The sequence below is a fragment of the Anser cygnoides genome, chromosome 13, assembly GCF_040182565.1.
Source record: "Anser cygnoides isolate HZ-2024a breed goose chromosome 13, Taihu_goose_T2T_genome, whole genome shotgun sequence".
NCBI lineage: Eukaryota > Metazoa > Chordata > Aves > Anseriformes > Anatidae > Anser > Anser cygnoides.
In genome coordinates, this window is record NC_089885.1 from 20448619 (window position 1) to 20468973 (window position 20355).

Below are 20355 nucleotides of genomic sequence, written 5' to 3' on the forward strand. Positions count from 1 at the left end.
CTGGCAGAATAATAAATGATAATAACAACAATAATATTTTTCCCTTTCTGCATATCTGTGCAACTGGTTACACCCAAAGATACAGCAGCCCGGCTTCCCCCGATGGTGCCCTGACGGTGGATGTGCTCCACCGCAGCCCGGGCCAAAGGCAGCTGCAGGAGAACAGCCCTCGACTGCTCCCGGGGGCGATCGATGTGAGGCTCGCACGTCTGTGCAGATGCGGGAGCAGCCGCCGACCCCTGGCTGAACCTGTGCGGCCCCGGCCCCCAGCCAGCACCTCCCGGGGAGCTGCCCTGCGCACCGGCACCTCCCGGGGAACCCCAGCCCTCGCCCCGGCCACCGGGCTCGGGTCCGCATAGCAGGCACGGCGGTGAAATCAGCCAAAAGTCCCTGATCAAAAGCAAGGGACTTCTGCAGAGAATCCCTGGGCGCTCGCATCCCGAACCCGTGAACTCCCCGTGCTGAAGAAAACCCGGCACCCGAGGTCTCAGCAGTGGGGTGCGCGGATGCTCCGGAGCCGAGCTGTAAGACCACCTGCCCCCTAAGCCATGCTGGCACAAACCCAAAACCAGAACAAAGCACCTTTCGTTTCCTCCTCCACCTTGTGCTGCCTCTCATTTGGGGCATCGTTCTAGGTGCCCTGCTCCCACGGAGGGTGATCCCTGAGCCAGGGCAGCAGCACCCCTCGGACGAGCTCCTCTGCACCCACCACCTGCCAGTGCTGAGCATCGAGGAACACCCAGAGATCAGGAAAAAGCTTTATTTGCAAAGAAAATATTGACAATTTACATAAACTTACATCCTAATTTATATACATTATGTATATTTTATATACAGATAGTGTCTTGAATAAAGATGTCGAAGCACAAAACAGCATCAGTATATCTCTGTGCAGCTCAGACAAATAACAGGCTCGGAGTTGTGTATCTTTTCCCACAACTCCTCTCCCATTATGTTTTTACTGGGGAGGTTGAGGAGAGGCTTCCTCCTACACCTGGAAGGGATGAACACAGACATCACGGGGGGATCGGGCTTGCAAATGGGTGCAGCAACTGAACGCAGCTGCGCCTGGACAGGGGACAGTGTCTGGTCTGTGAGCCAGAGAAATGGAACAAACCCGAGCAGCCTGCCCGGAGGAGGCTCAGCTCGCAGACGGGGGCGAGGGGGCTTGCTGTGACCAGCTGCCTTTTTGCTCCCGAGCTCTGAGCTGACACCCCAGGGAGCGTGCTGCTTGCAGCACGTCCGGATTTCACAGAGCCACAGAAGATGCGCACCTGGGAGCAACTCCCACGTGAACATCTGCCCCGTACCTCCTCGGTACAGACCGGGAAACGCAGCCTCTCCTCCACTTTCTCCAAATGCCCACGCCGGGACTTTTGGGGACAGTGAAGGGGGGGCTCCTGGAAGGCACGCAGTAAGTCAGTGGGCCACGAGAGAGTGAGCGCCTCCACAGGGCCCTCTGCCCCCCTGATTGCCAGAGGAGGGGCTGCCCCACCAGACGAAGGAAGGACCAAGCCAATGTAGTTTGCTCATCTCTCTCCAGCTGCAGCCCAGGTGCCCTTTTCTGAGCACCGAACGCTGGAAGGACGGTGCCGAGTCCCCTGACGGGCTGGCAGGGGGCAGCAGTAGGCCCACAACTGCTTACCTGGGCGAGAAAGGCACTGGAGGAAAGCACAGACAGGTATTTGTGGGCAGGGAGCCATGCCCTAACGCGTTTGCTGGAGAGAATCCTTCCTTCCAAAGGTGCCCTGAACACAAGAGCAGAGCTGGCTTCCCTACGGATTGTCTGCATAGAGGATCTTTGGGGGGGGGAGAAGGGTTTTGAATGAATTAAATACCAATCAGCTGCTTGCTACATTTCTGCAAGTGGAGTCCAGCCAAACACTGAGCGGCAGAGCTAAGGCACGGAGGTAAGAGCGAGCTAGCGAGTGCCGCCGGCAGGAAGGGCGGCACGTGGGAGGGCAGCAGTGACCGCTGCGGGGACCGGAGCGCTGCGCCACCGCCTCCAGCACGCCGATGTCGGCCTGTCCACGAGGCGCTTCCTTCTCAGCCAGCCTGGGGACTGACACACACCGGAATGAGAAGACACCAGAGGGAAAGACTGGAGCAAGGCCCTGTTCCTGCTGGAGGTGGTTGAACTCTTCCACACGCATCCTCCTCAAGCTCTTTTGTGCTGCTTCCAGCCCTTTCTGGCTCCAGTTATGGAAACCTGCAGAGGCACCGAAGACGGTGGCGCAGAGAAGTGTCATACAGAAGAAGCTACGCTACAGCCTAGGCAACCTGCACTGCAATGCTTCATTAACGAGAACTTGTTGCTGGGCGGCCCACGGGTTTCAAGTATAAAACACTCCCCAGGGCTGCCACAGGGCCGGCGACGCATCGATCGCTCAGACCAGCGGTGAAGGTGGCTCTTGGCACGAAGGCCATCCGAAGCCAGGTATTCCCCGGTCTCTGAGCCCACGTCGCGGTGCTCAGGCTGCGGTGTCAGACCAGAAGCAGCCCCTAACGCCTTCTGCTGCTCGCGAGGAGGGAGGCAGGAACCGCTCCCCCTGTCCCCTCCCCGCCGCCCCACGCACACGCCAAGGGGGAGCTTGGCAGCGCTGCCTGGGGTTTTCGCAGCAACAGGGGATTCTCCCTTTGCCTCCTCCTGCTCGCAGCCATACTCAGAAGCGAATCACAGATCCTGCCAGTGGGGGACAAAGAATGCAAACTACATCCTTCGTGCTCTCCCGAGCCATTTCATTATTTATGCTTGCCCCAAAGTCTTGCTGTTCAGACTGTATTCTAAAGCAATTCTGTTAATGATTTGCTTAATGTTCTCACTATACACAGTTGTCCTGATTCATTCTTGTCAAAGGAACATGTCCTTCTTAATCCGTTTTAAAGGAAATAAACCACAAAGACTAGTTAAGTACCCCTAAGGCTCTTGCTAGTCCAACATGTTAAGGCTAGAAAGGAGGAGAACATATTGAAAAAGAAATAGCAGGCAATTTTTCATGCAGTTATTTTATAAACTGCACGCCTCCTGTGAATAGCGAGGCCGAAGCCAAAGCTGGGTGCCCCCAAGAAATATTTATCTCCCAATAACTGCAATAGTTGGCAAGTGAGATCACTCGCTACGGATCGGGAAAAGCAACGGAGCCAAGAATGCCCCAGCCAGGGCGGCCGCACCGATCGCTACCCGCGGGTGGACGCTGGCTCCTGCATCCCTGCAGGTGAGCGCGGCCGAGCCTCCGCTGCTGGCCAAGAGCTGGGCTAATATCACCCAAGGCATCGGTTTGGGGCTCGCTCCCAGTCCTGCTTTTCCTCTTTGCCATATAGGCTGAAATTCCGCTGCCCTCTTCGCTTAACGAAACGTGCTCTGAAAAGAAAGCCGGTTGCAAAACCGAACAAACGCCACGACCAAGCCCAAACCAAGGCATGACACAAAGAGCAGCCAGCGTCTCAGCCCCTCGCTCAGCTCAAGCACATCTTATAGCTTTAGATCTCACCAGTTGAGGGGAGGTAACGGGAGAGTTGCTCAAGAAGCCAAAAGAAACAATAGCGTCCCAGCTACTCTATTAGTCACCAGAAATCGAGTTATGACTAGACTCAGCAGGGCTCAGAGAAAAGAAAAAGTGGTGACTTCATGCTGGACCAGACTTCTTAAATACACATTTTTGCTAGAGACTCCATCACCACTTATTAGAGCATTTTAGGTAGAAGAGTGCCAAAAGGAAAAGGGTGTGGGGAGGAAGGATAAAAACCACATCTAAGAGCAGGGCAGTTGCTATTAAAACAGAAAAAAAAAAAAAAACCTTTCCTGTTTGAATATTTTATTCTTAAACATGACAAACTTCTTCAGAGTGTTTTCACAAGTACTTTTGTCTGCTCTACATGGCTCTGTGAAGCCTGTAGAAATGTGTTCTGGTTTGCAACACATTAATTAAAAAGACCAAAAAAAAAAACAAACAAAAAAACCCAACAAACCAAACCAAAAAACAAAACAAAAACACAAATTGCTGTAACAGCAGCAGTACTTTAAGGCAGCCCCCGTTAGGGCAGTGTACACCTCTGGGGTAATGGCAGGAGCTGAAAGTAGCAGAGGCTCTGGAACCGGGATCATCTTTATCTTTGGGACTTTGCAATTTCTGGAATGTAGAGGCAGTTTTCTCTGTGCTAAGCCTGCTCTATTAAGTGTTTAGCTTCCTCTCAGACACACTGCTTTTGCAGCCTGCTTTCAAGCTCTTCGCCTTCCTTTCTCACACTCCTGAGGATGAATGTAAACACCACTGACTCTGTCCTATTCACCTCCCTTCGCACCATGCTGCCATCCCAGTGCGAACCGAGAAGGCAGCAAACCAGAAACCCCATTTCTTGCTTTCGTCAGCCGGCAGAAGCAGGAGTGCCTAGACAGGACCATTTCGACAGACGTCTATCTTCTCCTGCTACTGCCTGGGATGCTCTTGCTAGTGCAACATAGAAGCAGAGACCCACATCACTCTCAACAAGCCTCATGTGAAGATCACAGAGCAGAATATCAGTGCAGTAATACTTGAAATACTGAGACAAGGCAGACACAACAGCCTTTCTTCCTCACAACGCTTTTTCGGCTAGCTTTTTGATCCAAGTCTCCATGCGAGTCACAGAAGACATTGTGCTTCCTGCATTCACATATAGGAATAAATAGCTCTGGATCAGTTTTCTTTATGGCCGGATTACAGAACCCCCTGAAATACTGATACGCTTATGAACAGCAGCACTGTGCAGTTCTGTGAGTATCCTTGGATATGCCAAGTTCATCTAGGATGCTGGTGCATCTCCTAGGCGTATAGCCCCAAAGAAAGTTGTGTGCTTGCTCATGTTGATGGAGATGTCAGCATGGACCATTTTCACAGCAATCTTCTGCCTGGCTTTGAGGAGGCAGACCCCAGCTGTATAGCAGGTATTGAAGTTGGTCTTGCCGGTCTCAATACTCCGAGTGCATTGCAGAAAGGGTTTTTCATCCACCACCACCTCATAGCTGGCAAAATCTGTGAAGTTTATGTAGTATACCTGATGTGAAGCAGGAAGAAGAAAGACTATTAGGCAGTGTATTTGTGCACCAGGAAGAAGTCCACATTCCTTTCAAGGCATACGTATGGCCCCTCTGCTAACGATCCCTTCCTCGGCCCCTGGCCACCCATGCTCATGGGAGGTTGGCTTGTTCAGGCAGAAAGACCCTCAAGCCAATGAAACATAAGGAAACTTTGTATTTCACTTCACACTAATAATACAAGCATGCAAGTGTCTTCAAATCCAAGTATCTTTATGGCCCAGCTAGGAATCCTCACGTTAGACCCTGCTTCTTACAGGAAACATTACAAACCTGTGCAGGCTGAGTTACAGCAACCTGAGAACAAACCTATCTGCTACAAAGAGCTTTTCATCCAACAAACAGACAAAGATTTTAACTGAAGTCCTCTTTCACTTACCTGGCAAGTCCTGCTTTCTGGATCCCATGAGCCTCCTTTAGTGTTGACATCAAAAATGCCCTAAGATGACTGGGAGCTGCCTTCTTTGTAACTGGACTTGAGGCGCTTTCAAAGGCATAAGCTATTAGAGGGAAGACACCCTCCCAACCTCCGCAGCTTGGAGGCGGATGACCTCAGGGTATTTGTACTGATTTAACTCCTGGATTTAGTGACTAAGTCCCCATGACTGTTACTTGCTCAGTTCCTTAACCCTCTCCCACGTGCTGATTCGGAAGAACTGCAAGATGCCTGGGAAAGACTCGCACAAGGAGAAGTCTGTCCCAGGGAGCCGCTTCCTCCTGATGGAAGGAAACTACTCATTTTGGATGCACCTGCTAGTTGTTCTTAGCCTATCTTCCGTGACCACAGAAGCTAAACAAGGCCGAGTCCCCTTTTTTCTCCTCGATGGGTTAAAGCGACAAAAGCTTCAGAGGCCCAGTGTTATGGCCAGCAATTAGCATGAAGCGCTTGGGAAACAATTATACTTTGGCCCATGTAGAGTTATTTTTCCTGCCCCCATCCAAGCCAACGCATAACCAGCTCCACGGAAGAGCCCTACCTCACCTGACATCCACAGCCCACTTCACCTGACCTGGTACAGTCAATGGGCCTGCTAGCCGAATATAAGCAAATCATGATCAGGAGATCGGAGGGGCTAAGATCTTGTCCCAGAACCTGGACAGCTTTTCAGCCCGCAGGTGACCGGACACCCTGCCTGCTGTGGAAGGGCTGGGTAGAGCGTGGCAGCTCACACTCCGTGCAGCTTAGAAGCTGTTCAGAAACTTGCAAGAGACTGGGAGCACTGCGCTAAATGACAGTATGCCTCCTGCATTTATTTTTTCCAAATGAGGAAAGGAAATTATGTTTTAATTCCTATACCCTAAGTCATAATATGAATTATTTTGTTCAGTACTTTCTACCTAGGCAGCTCTGTACATCCATCGCTGGTACCAGCTAAAGCAGCAGCTGAGCCATCCTGCTGCACAGCAAGGCTGCTGGCACATCGTGTCCCTCTGAAGCTACACAAAGAACGTGGAGGCAAAACGGAATTACCTGGGCTGGAGTTTGGCCAAGCCACCCCGGCTGGGAGTCCTACGCTTACAGAGAGCGACACGGTTTCTCAATGATCACAAGTTGTCAGGGTTTTGGTATGACATCCCTCTTAAAGCACAGAGCCCAGCCTCCTGCTGGGACTCTTGCTCTGCAATAAGGTTTAGATTTGCTGCTGACTGACTGCGCAGACAATATGGTGGGGGAACAAGTCATTGGTGGCATATGGGATTTGGTGGGGCGCCTGCGCGCGTGTCGCAGTAACTAATCTCTTGCAGCTGGTGTCATGGCGAAACGTCTGACCTCGCACTTCCAAACTCTAACTTCTTCCTCCGACACACATCTCCTAGAGCATGAAGTGGTTAAAGGTACATACAAGTTCTTGGCATTTGCTAGTTGTCTGGAGCCCTCTCGTGGTTCATGCAAGGCTTCCATTGGAACACAAGAATAGGAGTTAGGCCTAGGACCGTACTCACTTCTACCTGACTATAGATGAAGTATGTGCCGTCCACCAGTACCTCCAGCTCCCCACTGCGGGCATGCAGCTTAAACACCTTGGGGTTCATAGTGATGCGAGACCAGTCATTGAGGACTCCACCTGAAAGATCTCAGTATGAGAAAATGGCAGTCACTCAGTACCCGTCAGGATGAAAAGCGCGGGAGCACAGAAATACAGTGACATTGCAAGGTTTCATACACAACGCCTGACACAGACCCACGTTGAAAAGTCAAAACTTGGCAAGAAAACCCCAGAATTAAGGACCGTGCTGTGCTAGTTTTGACTCCTTCCCACGGCACTAGCTCTGATGACACCAGCACTAGCTGCTGTCTGAATGGGACACCCACATCATGCAGCGTGCAGGATGAGCGATTTCCATCTCTGCTTATCCTTGTTAGGAGTCCCTCTTCTCACCCCTGAAGCAGCACGTGGCCTTTTGTACTACACTGCATTCATCCCCAGCATCGGATACAGACGAGCTCATCTTCTCCTGAGGCTAAGGTGAGCTTATCATCGTACCTGAGTGTTTCCCAGCCCTGACAAAATGTTCTCATCAAGAGTAAGTGCTATCATCCCCACTGCACAGCAAGGACACTGGCACATGGAAATCAGTGCCAGTACTTTAATGTATTTGCTGTGTTTTCTAAATTCAGCTCCGAGGCCAGGGGCTGGTTTTTGACACTCTGCCTGTTCAGCCACAGAGCACAAGCAGCTTCTGGTAGCTGTGGTTACAGCAGCACTTCTGCAGCTCAGACCCCAGGCGCCTCTTGAAATTTTGGCCCTTTGCTGCTGGTGACTTCCCTGGTATCATGGAAGAAACTCTGCAGAAGGGTAGGATCAGAATCCAGCCCTCCAGGCAAGATTCCCAGCTGACATTACCCAGCCAGAAGGCTATTAAATGTCCTCAACTTCCCATCTCTTTATTCATTCCCCTCCCCACACCTCTCTACCCAGTTTCCACACCAAATGAAGTAAAACTTCCACAGTGTGCTGCAGACAGGTACTTCATGAGGATGATGGCAAGACTAGGATGAGAACAGTGATTCCTGTCCTTACGGGAATCGGACTAAATGTGGCAAATCTGCCTGCCCCACTCAGTGCTGCTGAGCACGAAGACACAGCCTTCACCTTCATTTTAAGCCCTGGGATCTTCTGTAGAAGATAACTGGGCCTTGCAGCAAAATAAACAAAAGTATTATGGAAAAAAATGGTACGCAACTATGGCCTGAAATAGTCTCTCAGGACAGATGTGCATGGAGGCCAATTTAGGGTTGTACAATTGATTTTAATTCTGATATCCCTTGACTTCAACGTTCTTGACTTTACAACTAGCATTGTTTTAATGAACGCTGTGTGATTACATTTCCTAGATTTAAAAAAGTCAAAATAGCAACAAAGTAAAATGGCATCACGTCACACCACACGAACCTATACTGGGGTCCTCAGCACACAGTTAGGGGTTTACAGAGCCGCCACCCAGGCCTCTGCCACTGGAGCCAGCAGGATAGCTGACAGCACCAGCGGACCTCTGTTCCCCGGACGGGCACATCCCAAGGACACGCTGCTACGTGCCGAGAACAGCACCAGGTCTGTAGGTTTTATCAAATGCAACTCTCTTTCCTCCCAGTCTTCGTCTGCTTTTCTGCTGCCTGCCCCTGGCTGCTAAGCCGGCAGGCTGTGGCTTCTGCTCACTGTCAGCTGGACAGCATTAATGCCTGAGTGCCCAAGGAAGGCAGGCTCAGAGCAGGGGATTGTTCCCGAGCAGCAGGGAAGGACGGTTACAGGGTAATTCCCACTCTTAGAGAGTAGCGTACACTCTGTAAACATACACGGTTCCCATTAATAACGGGATAATTACTTTCTGAACATAAGCAAAACAGCATCTTTTCCCTCGTGCTGTTGTTAGAAACAGCCCATTTCCTTTTTGTTTTTGGGAGCTTTCCCTCGCCCCGCTGCAGGAAAGACATTCAGCTCGAAGGATACTTCCCTAACCGTGAGAAACGTCAGCTCACGCCTGGTGGAAGAGATAAACCGAGCCTTTCCACAGGAGCCCTGGCCAGCCCTCACCGTCCCACGCACGGTGCAGAAGACGGTGACCACGGGTCCTGCAGCCCTGTCCCCAGGGCTCCCCGGGGTCCAGGCAGGGGACAAGCCAGCTCCTCTCCAGCACAGCGAGACATCGCCAGCCGAGAGACAGCAGCTAATGAATGAGACCCAGCTGTTGGCAAGAGGAGCAGAAACCCGAGCAGAAATCGGAGAGGGATTCGGGGAGGAAGGAGGAGAGCTGAGAACTGCTGGTGGATGTGAAATGGCTCGGCAGGACCTGGGCTGAGTTACAGACGTGGGGGGGATGCTCAGGGGGCTGGGGAGCTGCAGGGTGTGCTTGCCTGCAGCGGGGCAAGGCAGGAGGAGCTAGCAGCTGTGTGTCTCTGTGTCCTCGCAGCTCTCTCTGGAGCTGCGCTTTCCCCTGAAATATATTCATGGGGAAATGGGGAAAAACACAGGCTAACGGGGTTTCGACAGGAAGGGGATATACTGCAGGCTTACAATAGAAAACAACAACAACAAAACAGGCTGGGAAAGAAGGCTGGCCGGTCAAGGGGCTGAGGAAAACTGATTTAACAACAGGTGGGAGGAGGCACACTGTATCTGGGGGCCAAGGGGAAGCGAGACCCAGTGGGGCTGGAGTTCTGGGAGAATAGAGACAAACTGGGAAGTCTGAGCACAAAAGAAATGGGGCTGGACACTGAGCAGAAAGCTCCTCTGAAGTGTTTGGGCAATGGGAATCAGACTGTCACGGTCAGTAATCGATGCCCCCTATCGCAGAGTGGTCTTAGATCCAGGTATGTGACATGGGCTGCAGGACAGGTTCAGTAAGTGCCAATATCATGAGATCCTTACCATTCTTCACTTGGATTGCTGAGCCTTGGCCTTGAAGGTGGACCACAGCTGGCTGCAAAGAGATTACAGGGATTTAAAGTTGGTCAGAAACACCGTGTCGTTTTACAGTAACCGACATGGCTTCACGGCTTTGCCGACCGGTACATGACAGTACTCTGAGATCATTACTGCTTTTCATAAACAAACAAACTAAAAAAAAGATGGGAGCAGCTGAGAACAACATGTTCAATTACTGGGCAAGAAGTGAGAAGCCCAAGCCAGATTAACACGGCTTGCTCTTGAGCAATGAGAAAAGTGAGCTCAGTCGCTCATTTTGTGGAGCTATGATTTAGCACAGAGGGGAAGGGGTGGGTTTGGCACGCTGGCAAACATAACCGGTAACTTGAAAGAAAATCAACCAACCTGGATGTCTCTGGAGCCTGCCTTGTCTGTGGCACCTGCAAAATGCAATTTCACATCACTGCAGAGTTATGCTTGAAAGAGCTGCAGTAAATATTCCTATGAAGAAAACTCTTACCCCATAACAAACATTAAAGACCCATTTATAGCAGGAGGAGGATGTTAACAGCTATATGGGGTACGGCTTCATGTTAGAAAGTATGCAAGTAAGAAAAAGCCTCATCCTACTTCTTTCTTATTTTATTCCCGCATTCTGCCTAGCATCATCAAAATGCCCCAACGATATTCAACCAGTTTCCACTAGAAGGAAAAATTGCACAACTCCTTTGCTGATCAGTAGTGGTAACGAAGACTCTTGGCTGCAAAGATTACAAGTTTGACTCCGCAGTAACGCAGGTCATTCACTGCATTCAAGCTCCATGCTGAAATCTCTTTTCTCCGAGAGCCAAATCTCTATTAAAGAGGAGATGCTTGTGGGCAGCACTCTAGAGTGCTAAGGACCTCATGCTGCTGCTGGCCTGTGCTTCAGCAATTTCTGAGACATAAACTGAAAAGTCAACCGAGTTTTCCTTTGAGAGCCATGCAAGCCATAGGGTGACAGCCCTGATTTCTCTGAAGAAGCATTTTTTAATACCAGACTGTTCATGTGCATAGCACAAACAACAGTGATGTGAGCTTCCACTAACATGCATTTTAAAGAGTAATTAAATTCAGGGATTTTTACAAAATAATTGGCATATGACTCCACGGAGGAATAGTATCATACAGATACACAGAAGCAAAGAGAAACACAACCAAGGACCACAGGAGAAAAATATATTTTCATCTGACTTGTATGGCAAAACCCATCTGACTTGGTTTCTCGTGCTCCCGGGATGTTTTAGTGCTCGTGTTAAGCAGCACCCTCCCCGGTCCGGATGCAGAAATGGGGTTTGTGTCAGGAATGAAGGCAGAGGGGGGCACCCAGCCACGGGGACGAGCGGTTACCTGAGGGGCCCTGCAGCCCGGGCGGTCCCTGAGGGCCTGGTGGGCCGGGGGGGCCGGGGGGTCCCATGACGGTGGTGCCGGGAATCCCGGGGATACCAGGAATGCCGGGGGGGCCCTGGGGGCCAGGAGGGCCCGGTGGCCCCTGGGGTCCGTTGGGCCCCGGAGGACCGGCCTTCTTACCTGGAAAAAACACAAGGCCAAGCGTTAGCGTTTCCCACTTCAGCCCCGCTCCAAGCCCCAACAAGGAGGAACACCCGGTCGGATGGGCCACAGCAGGCAACCCCGAAAACATTCCGCCATTTCTTGATTTTACAACGAAAATAGCTTTTTGACGTAGAACAGCTGCAACCTTCCTCACCTGCTGTACCCATATGCCTTCGTATCTACATCTTTAACGTCAGCAGCACGCAGCCTGTAGGGACGTGACCACGTGCCACCGATCCCCTGGCCCAGGGACTCCTCCAGAGGGCAGTTCGGAGCCGAGCTGCAGCTCCTGCTCTCGCCCCTTCCCTCCCCGCGGCATCCCAGCACTGAGCATTGCATGAAGCACTCAGATGCTCAGTGCCTCAGAGTAACTCAGTGCCCAGCCTGGGCTTTGGGTGGAGGGCCGAGGGGAGGGCTAGCTGAACCCCGAGGAGGAAAGCACCGCAGAACTGCCGCGTTCCTTGAGCACCTTGCATCAGGCACAAGGACAAAGGATGGGAAAAGAAAGCGCAACGATGCAAGAAGACTGCAAGTAGAAGCAAAGACTCTGATCAGGCACGCACACAGGGGACCGAAGTAAGGTCTGCAGGGAAAACCTGACCTGCGCTTTCCTGATTTTCCAGATCCCCGTGACAAATTATGGTCTTTTGATGTAGTTTTTAAAGAGCGGTTTTCTAACAGCTTCTACGCCAAAGAGCTTTACTAACATGGCAAAGCCGTTTCATCAACTGCTGCAACAAAGTCTGCTCAGGCACAGAATTAAACCATTTTTTAGACAACAGCAACAGCGAGGATAGAAAACAAAGACTACGGGTATGGTTTCTGCGTACATTTATGTACTTGTTTCTCTACTAACTATGCATCGCTGTGGTGGGACCAAACCACAAGAAATGAACTATTTCAGTTCGTGCAGAACTGGAAGGATCTAATCCGGTGCACCGCGGCCACCAGCCACGGCCAAGAGAGAGCTGTGCCGCTCAGTGGCAGTGTGCCACGCGGTCCCTTCCCGCGTCACCTGCCCCAGCACCCAGCTGCTCCTTTCCGCACTGCCACGGGGCCGAGAGTCAGTCGGCCGCACAGAATTAACCTCCAGCCCCGCTTTTCGTTTCTAGGTCCAAAGGAAGCAGAATGCTATCGTGTGCTTCGTTTAAAGTAGAAAGCTAAGTTAAGCTAAATACTCATAACTGAAATAATATTGCTGTAGTACTGGTATCCTACAAAAACGGGGCAAAGGCTTAAGGGGACAAATTGTTACCTGCAGTGTTTTTGCCCACATTAGCAGAGGTGCCTTCGAATCTGAGCTGGCCACAAGCCAGGCTTCCTCTAATCCAGCAATTCTCCGCCTCCTCCTCCTCAGGATAATGACAGGTCTTGGAAATTCTCAGCTTGAATCCAAACCCGTACCTTTTTCCCCTATAGCATGCTTACCGAATTCTTTTCATTCACACCCCCTTCCATCTAGACAATCCCACTGCAGGATCACAGGCACTAAGGCAGGAATCCTGCGGCTGTCTCTCCTTGCTTTCTTTCCCAAGAGGGACACCCATTACAGCTGTTTTAACTAATCTGTCTCAGAAATCTGGTCTGCGACTAAATTAGCTGCTAGTTTAGCAGTAAAACAATTGCACATAATTCTGAAGCTGCACAGGGACACTTATTTTCTATGCATTCTTGCTCCTTCAAGTAATTTCAACTACTTCTCTGTATTAATGCAATCCCGCCTGTTAAAGTCACAAGGCAAAAAATAGTTCTCAGTGCGGATAAAGCTCGATTCATCTTCCCGCTGAGGGGACCATTCATGGCCGAGCTGTGGTGCAAAACAAGCAGCGCGCCAGGAAGCTGGGAAAGCCTGCAGACGCTTTTAGGAGGATATGTGGGGAATGAGATGCCACTGCTTCCCCTTTCTTTTCTCTCAACTTTTTTTTTTTTTTAAGAGCCACTTATCGAGGCAGAATACGGCCACACGAGAAGTCCTCATTCCCAAGAGTCCTGTGCGCCGTGGGGTCTGCGCCGGGTGCTCACACCAAGCAGGGGAAGCCATCGCACAGCCGAAACCAGCTCTCAAAACCCAGCTCCTGCGAGCACTCAGCGGTTAACGACGAGCCTGAGCACAAAGTCGAAGCTTTGGGTCAGGCAGGCAGCACGTGCCTCCTGCACAGCACACGAGGCCTCGTGCAGAGCTGCCGTACCTGATGGATCTGCAGAGGTCTGAGAACGTCCCGTGGCACTCCCCAGCTCCGCACAGCTCTCCAGCGAGTGCCTCCTTCACCCCCAAGCCGACTGAACCAGGCACAATCGGTACGCTTTCCTTAATTGTCATTCACTAAACAATAAGCTCTAATTCTTTAAAAAAAAAAAGCGACAACACCATAAAACTGCAATCTTTTATACAGCACTACAGCTGTATGTAATACAGCTCTACGAGATCCCTCAGCCACTCCAAAACTGCTACGAACACCACAGGCACCACTTGTTATTAGTTCAGCTGATTTAGCGCGGGTTTAGGGTTTCGGAGTTTTGTTAGGACAAGCTTTCTGAACATAAAATTTTATGCTGCTTTGGAGGGTAAATACAAGCGAAGTTCCCGACCGCGGCCTGTCCCGACCTCTCAGCCATAAATCCCGAGGTCGCATGCGAGGAGCACCGACGTGGCGCGGCGCGGTCACAGCGGCACGTGCAGCCGGTGCAGCGGCCAGGTTTCTGCTGGAAGCCCTGGGTAGCGGGAGCACCAGCGCTGAGCGCCGTGTGGTTCAGAGACAGCACGTCTGGGGGAGCCCCTGAGTTGCACACAGCTGATGCCTTTCCTGCAACCTGCGACAGGGGAGCGCCGCAGTGTTCGAAACACTCGCAGGAGCGTTTCGATCGTTACGAGCAGCAAAAACAGGCAATTGGACTCCGCTTCCCTAAAATCAGGGCTGTTGCATATTTTTGAGAATAAGCCTATAAAGCAGATCCTTTGGCTCGCTTAAGTTCCTGGTACCAAACAAATGCATGCCTATTAAGTGTTCTCAAGGAGCCCCACGCAAGAAGAGATGGCATCAGACACCTCACGAAACACAGGGCTGCGTGCTGAAAACTCAAATCACAGAAACTCGCCAACCTGCATTTTACAAAATAATCAATTACGTATTGCAGACAGCTTGAGGAACAGGGTAAGAAAGTCAGACAGGATACCTCAGTATGGAAACATAAGACAACGCTCGTGAGTTTAATGCTTGACCAGAAGCTGCAGGGTTTATTCACATTTCATTTGGTGAGCTGGAAGTAGACACCAACCTGCAGCAAGATCCATGGGAGAACAGAGAAGAAAACTAAAACTGTTCCAGCAAAGATGGCTGCGCTAACAGCACGCAGCTCGCCATCGCTGGTACACGACAGCTCAACAATTTAATTACGGCACCTTTGGAATTACTCCTATACAGTGCAATTAACTTCCTTCAGCTCTTAAAGACGGCTTCAGTAAATATCTATAACCCCACACTGCTGCTGCTAGGGAATGCAATCCTGCCATAGCAATAAGGGCTTGTAGGAGCAACACGCAGCCTGCTTTATCAACACACGCTGCGTTAATCCTTGCTATTTGCTGAGGGCTGAACGCCTCATTGGTTTTCTCATTCATATTGGTTAAAGAGAATTCATAGCTGGGGCAGTCTTACACAGGCACAGCAAGGGGCCATTGAAATAAAATTAAATTAAAACTCAAACTTACCCTTTTTCTTGTTTTTAACTGAACTTGGACCTGCAAAGAAAATAAAAAACTGTTGAGATTCAGTGATCATTTCATCTTACATAACCCCCCCATCAATAACCACGTAGCAAGAAGGGTGTCGCTGCAATGCTGGAGCAAAACTGGCAACAAAACCAGTAAGCCAAAGATGCAGAGTTTTTCGCTTTCCACAAGATATTTTATTCAGATTCCATCTTACTTCCAGCTCAGCTGCAATGCCGCTCAGGTTTCCGCACAGAGATTTGCTGTACACGGCCAGTGAAGTTGCCAATACGAGTACGGCACTTCGAGCTTTCAGACAGCAGAAACCCTCAGACTTAGCAGAACCCATTTCCGAATAAGACCCATACACAGCAGACTATTTTTCAAGCAGACAATGGACGCATTTATCGCCTACGCAGCAGCACACGGACTGTCCCCGTATTTCAGACACGGCGGACACCTGGCAGGGAGAGTCGGTCCCAGGGGCCCCTGAGGTCCCAGGACCGAGGCCATCTCAGCCACGTCCAGGTCTGGCCATTGAGGGCCCTGAAAATTCCCCTGAACTCCACTTAACACCTGCAGCTGCTGCTGGGGAGCTGCAAAACTGGCAGAGAGCAGGTTTGCTAAAACCACGCTAGCTTGAAGTCACCCAGCTTAAAATTTAAAGTTGGCACGTTTAGCTTCCCGAGGAGGACAGGTTAGAAGATAACAGGGCTCGGAGCTCAGCTGAAAGCAGTAGCCCAAGTGCTTGCAAGCAGTGTTGTTAAAAACAAATAAAATATGGTTTTAAAAAAAAGTAATTAATTAGTATAAACTGGCTTACTTAATCAATGGGAATACAAGCCTCCCTAGCAAGAAGTGGAAATATTTATAGTTAAGCTGAGAAACTACGTGATGTCTTGAGCAGAAGTTGAGTGTGAAACACGTTCCACTGTTTCCTTGAAAATTAATCATGGATGGGAATAAACTGCAAGAATCCCCAAATAGTCCCTCACAACTTGTCAGTCAAATCCCTAAACACACCAAAGACTGAACTCTAGCTAAAAGAAACTTGTACAATACTCTAATTTGTACCTTGTTTCCAGTTTCAGCATAGATGTGAAAAGTTTGTTGTTTAATTTCTGTTCAGGCAAATAGTTAATTAGACCCTGGAATGCAAAAAATTAATGCCACAGCCACATCCAGCTTCAGCCCCTGGTGTGCTCGTAGCTGCTGGGAAAGGGGCACCTATGCCGGGGACGCGAGCATCCCAGCACCGAGTGCTGAGCAAACCCAGCCGCAGGCAAAGGAACTGCACTACTTCTAGGAACGGACGGCAGCGGGGCTGCCTCGAGCCAGCAGTGGTAGGGAAAGGCAAATTGCAAACAAGCACAGAAGTGCCGTGTTCCCGTACGTAGGGGACAGCTGAGAGAAGGACCAGAGAAATACCCAGTAACCTCATTCCTGCCTTTCCAGCAGGAATATTCAATTCCATGTATTATGATGGTAGATCATGGGAAATGTATGCTATTATCTAATTTATTACCTCTACTAATTTACTGTTATTATTATTATTTTAAAACTAATTCTTATATTCAAAATAATTAGATCCATGAAGATAGAAACCCGTGTGTCATCCTGCAATGCCAGTACCAGTGTCTTGCTGGGGAGAAATGCTGAAGCCAACCATCAGGACCAGTGCAGACCGACTGTAAAATCTGTCGTGTTCTGCAAAGGCCAGCGGGCTTCTCTGCCCCTTCTGAGCTCTGAACCTTCCCGTGATGCAGAACTAGCCACGATCCCGCTGGCAATCCCTAAAGGCACCAGCTAGTTAATAACGTTTTCGGTGAAAAGAAAAAAAACTGTCTGGGGACATCATTTAAAATAAAACAACGCAGCGAGCGAAATGCAAGTGCTGTGTATGTGTCTCTTCAGACCTTGGAGTCACGAGAGTTTATTTCATGTTATATATATCACACCATTAGCGCTATAACCAGAGTGAAAGTACAAATAGCTGCGGCGAGCCAAACACATTTGAAATGGATGGAACCAATTAGCTTCAAAGATGAATGGGAGGAATGAGAACCACATGCGATGTCAATGTTCACAGTCTATATTACAACACACGCATCTGTTCCAGGCACGGCAGAGAGAGATGTTACGGCTGTGCAAGTGAATCTTTCGACAAACACAAAAATACTTCTGACATGAAAAAACACAATATTATTAGACTTGGGAGCTTCTGAGTCTCGGGGGTTTGCATCTGTTCATCTCCCAATAGGAGGGGATGGATAATTTAATTGTAGAGAGAGCCACAAGGTTCATCCGATGCACCAGAAGACCGAATTTTCCTCATTTTTGCTCAAAATGGCAAACATTTCTGAATTTATTCTAAAGCGGTAACCAAGTCTCTCACTGAGGTTGGGAAGAAGAGCTCCACCAAAATATCGGATGTGCGCTCCCTTCCACACGCAAGGTGCCGAGGCACAGGACTTGAAAGACTCTCTAGATACTCGCTGGCCCAACACATATGTGCGGAGGAAAAAAAAAAAGTCCTGTCTGCCGTACTCTTCGGAGGCCACTCCCCAGTGTTTAAACAATAAAGCCTGTGAAGTGTTGCAGTACTTGAATGCACGTCACCCTCCGGTTATCTGATCGACGGAGCAGGTTAAACACCGTACACGTTAAGCACACGAGTTCTGGCTGGAGCCTTGTCCCGCACCGTTACTCCCACCTCGCCCTCCCTGGTCTCAGAGCCTTGTACACGTCTCTTTGGTGCCACTTGGTCAGGTGCCTCGATTCAGTTCCACCAGAAGCTACTTCTCCAAGATGCAGGTTACAAGCACGTGCACCAGGCTCCTCTACAGCAGCAAAAGCCTTATAAAAACCAAGTTATCTGAGAACCACTGCTGCCGCCCTCCAGAGCTGCCATCTTCATGCAGAAAGAAATCGATTTGACGAGTTCTCCGCTAACCCATGCTGGCTGTCACCGGTCTCGTCTCTCTTTCAGGGGCTTCACCACTGTGCATTTGAGGATTTATTCCAGTTCAGGTTGGACTGGAGCGTAACCCAACCGGTCAGTTGCTTCCCAGTACCTCTTTTCCCTGATTTAAGAAAACAACCTTCAGTTTGTTTTTCTGCAATCTTCTCACATCACCTCTGCCCGTCATGAACTGCTTTCACTATCTGGTATGTCCTTAGCAGAGATCAAGCTCATGGTTTTGACTGCTGGTATTAAATGCCACCGTCACCACAGCATAGTTTGTTTTTTCTCCATATGTACTTGTGCTCTGCTTTTACACTTCTTGCTAAAAATCTTACCTCTCCTCTGCCTCCTTTCTGCATGCTTTCTGCTTGTGTTTGAGGTCAAACCAGACCCCAAGATTTAGGAAAGTTTATCCCCTTCTTTATTTCCTTTCATCTGAAATTATATTCATGCTTATGCTCTAATCCTTCCTTGAAGGAACTGTCAGCTCTGCTTAATCCTTCATTTCAGCTTTCTTTTGCACAGGAAAGAAAGTTGACAAGAACCGCTAATACAGAAGAGAACTGGGGTATCAGAGGAAAGGCTGGATGGCTTTGAAGGACACAGTAATAAGCACGGGATGAGATTCAGTCATGCAAATTGCGTAGCCCTGTAAATTATATATACACAGGGAATAATAAAGATTTCTGCTGTATGGTGGAGCTCTTCAGCTGGAGCTGAGGAGGACACAGTCTGCATGTACTGAGCACAGGTTTGGATGGGAACTTCTGTCTCAGAGTGGACCCCCAGCCTCACGGGGCAGCGCCCGAGAGTCTCAGAAACTCATCGGTCCCTTTGGAAAGCAGCAAGGTTATTTTTGCCTACTGGTATTGAAAGCCATAATTACAAAACTACGAAGCAGGCTGCTGCCCGGACTTAAAACGTCTAGGTTAGCTACCTGATCTGCTTTTAACGTTTATAATCCCCTTCATTTGATTTCCTTTAGAAAAAGGCTCCCCAGCCCTGGCTGCAATAAGCCAGGCCAGCTCCATCACCTGCCCGATGACATCTCCAGCGCAGGACGAGATTTTCCCCACCAGAAATGGTGTCAGAGTGACACCGTTGCGCACTGGGCTGCTGAAGACCCTGGCTTCAAACAGCGCTCGAGACCCGGACTCATCCCAAAGCTTCTTTTCCACATCTGTTCGGAAAAGGAAAGGAAGGATAGCAGAACGGGGGGGAATACAAAAAGAGCAATAGTGGCAAACTTTGAGGGAAAGTTACAAGCGGAAGAAGGCAGCTCCAAATGATAACAAAAAACCCCAACCCAAACGGAGCTCCCACCCTCGCAGCCTTCTGCCCACAGAGACGGCAGCTGGGCGCCCGCGGGAGGGGGAGGCTTGAGGCAATGCCAAGCCACTTCTCCCAGCAGCATTACTGGTTTCAGAGGTGCTAGCTGCAAGCCAGCTCGGATGCAAACTTCCTACCTAAGCTAATGAAAATAATTGCAACAGACGAGCTCCTGTTGTGTAGAGCAGCACCTGTGGCCCTGCAAGCAGCAGAAGACATCTATCGATGCTTCAGGGAAACAGCTCTAGCCCTCAGCTCCTGCAGCCCTAACATCTGCTGGGCAATTTCCAAGGGCTTCAGAAAAAAAAACAGATGGTGATGCAACTCAAGGATATTACATATGACATGTTTTCGCTTATAAAGATTAAGAGAGTTTACTTTTTCCCCCCCTGATTTTACTTTCTGCATGCTACACACTGCTATGATTTACTATAAATACAAAAATATCAAAAACTCCTTTAGGACATGTGCCGATATAAATAGCACACTAAAAAAAAAACCTGCGTTCACTTATTAGTTGTGTGTGTGGATTAACAAGAAATAGTTTAAATTCTTTCAAAACAGTTCAAACTGGTTTTATTGATGGGAACAGATCTTTGTAATTACTTTTATTTTATATAAAACCTATAAAGGGCTGACCATTACAGAAAACCATCAAACAAAGGGCGAGTACCTAGGAAAGCTGCCGAACTTTCTCAAATTCTGTTGTCAGGAGCAGAAAAAGTCAGCGAGCGCCACTACCGTGTTCGAGCAACATCCGCATCAAATTCAGAACAAAGACATCCACTGACGTCTTCACGGTGCTCACCCTGGCAAGCGG

At 49.6% G+C, this 20355-nt stretch overlaps 1 protein-coding gene across 5 annotated transcripts in view; it reads right to left on the bottom strand.

Annotated features, from left to right (window-relative positions):
• Positions 1-746: 746 nt before the first annotated feature.
• The window catches only part of EDA (ectodysplasin A), a 76461-nt gene continuing 56852 nt past the window's right edge, over positions 747-20355 (bottom strand). The window contains exons 3-8 of one of the 5 annotated variants that reach the window (XM_067005128.1): positions 15242-15271; positions 11329-11508; positions 10345-10379; positions 9943-9994; positions 7025-7140; positions 747-5034 (exon numbers count right to left, since the gene is read on the bottom strand). In XM_067005128.1, the coding sequence (XP_066861229.1) occupies positions 4783-5034; positions 7025-7140; positions 9943-9994; positions 10345-10379; positions 11329-11508; positions 15242-15271 (665 nt within the window). In that variant the 3' untranslated portion in view covers positions 747-4782. Of the gene's footprint in view, positions 5035-7018; positions 7150-9942; positions 9995-10344; positions 10380-11328; positions 11509-15241; positions 15272-20355 lie in introns of all 5 variants that reach the window. The other 4 variants (XM_067005127.1, XM_067005126.1, XM_067005125.1 and 1 more) reach the window with 4 other exon arrangements.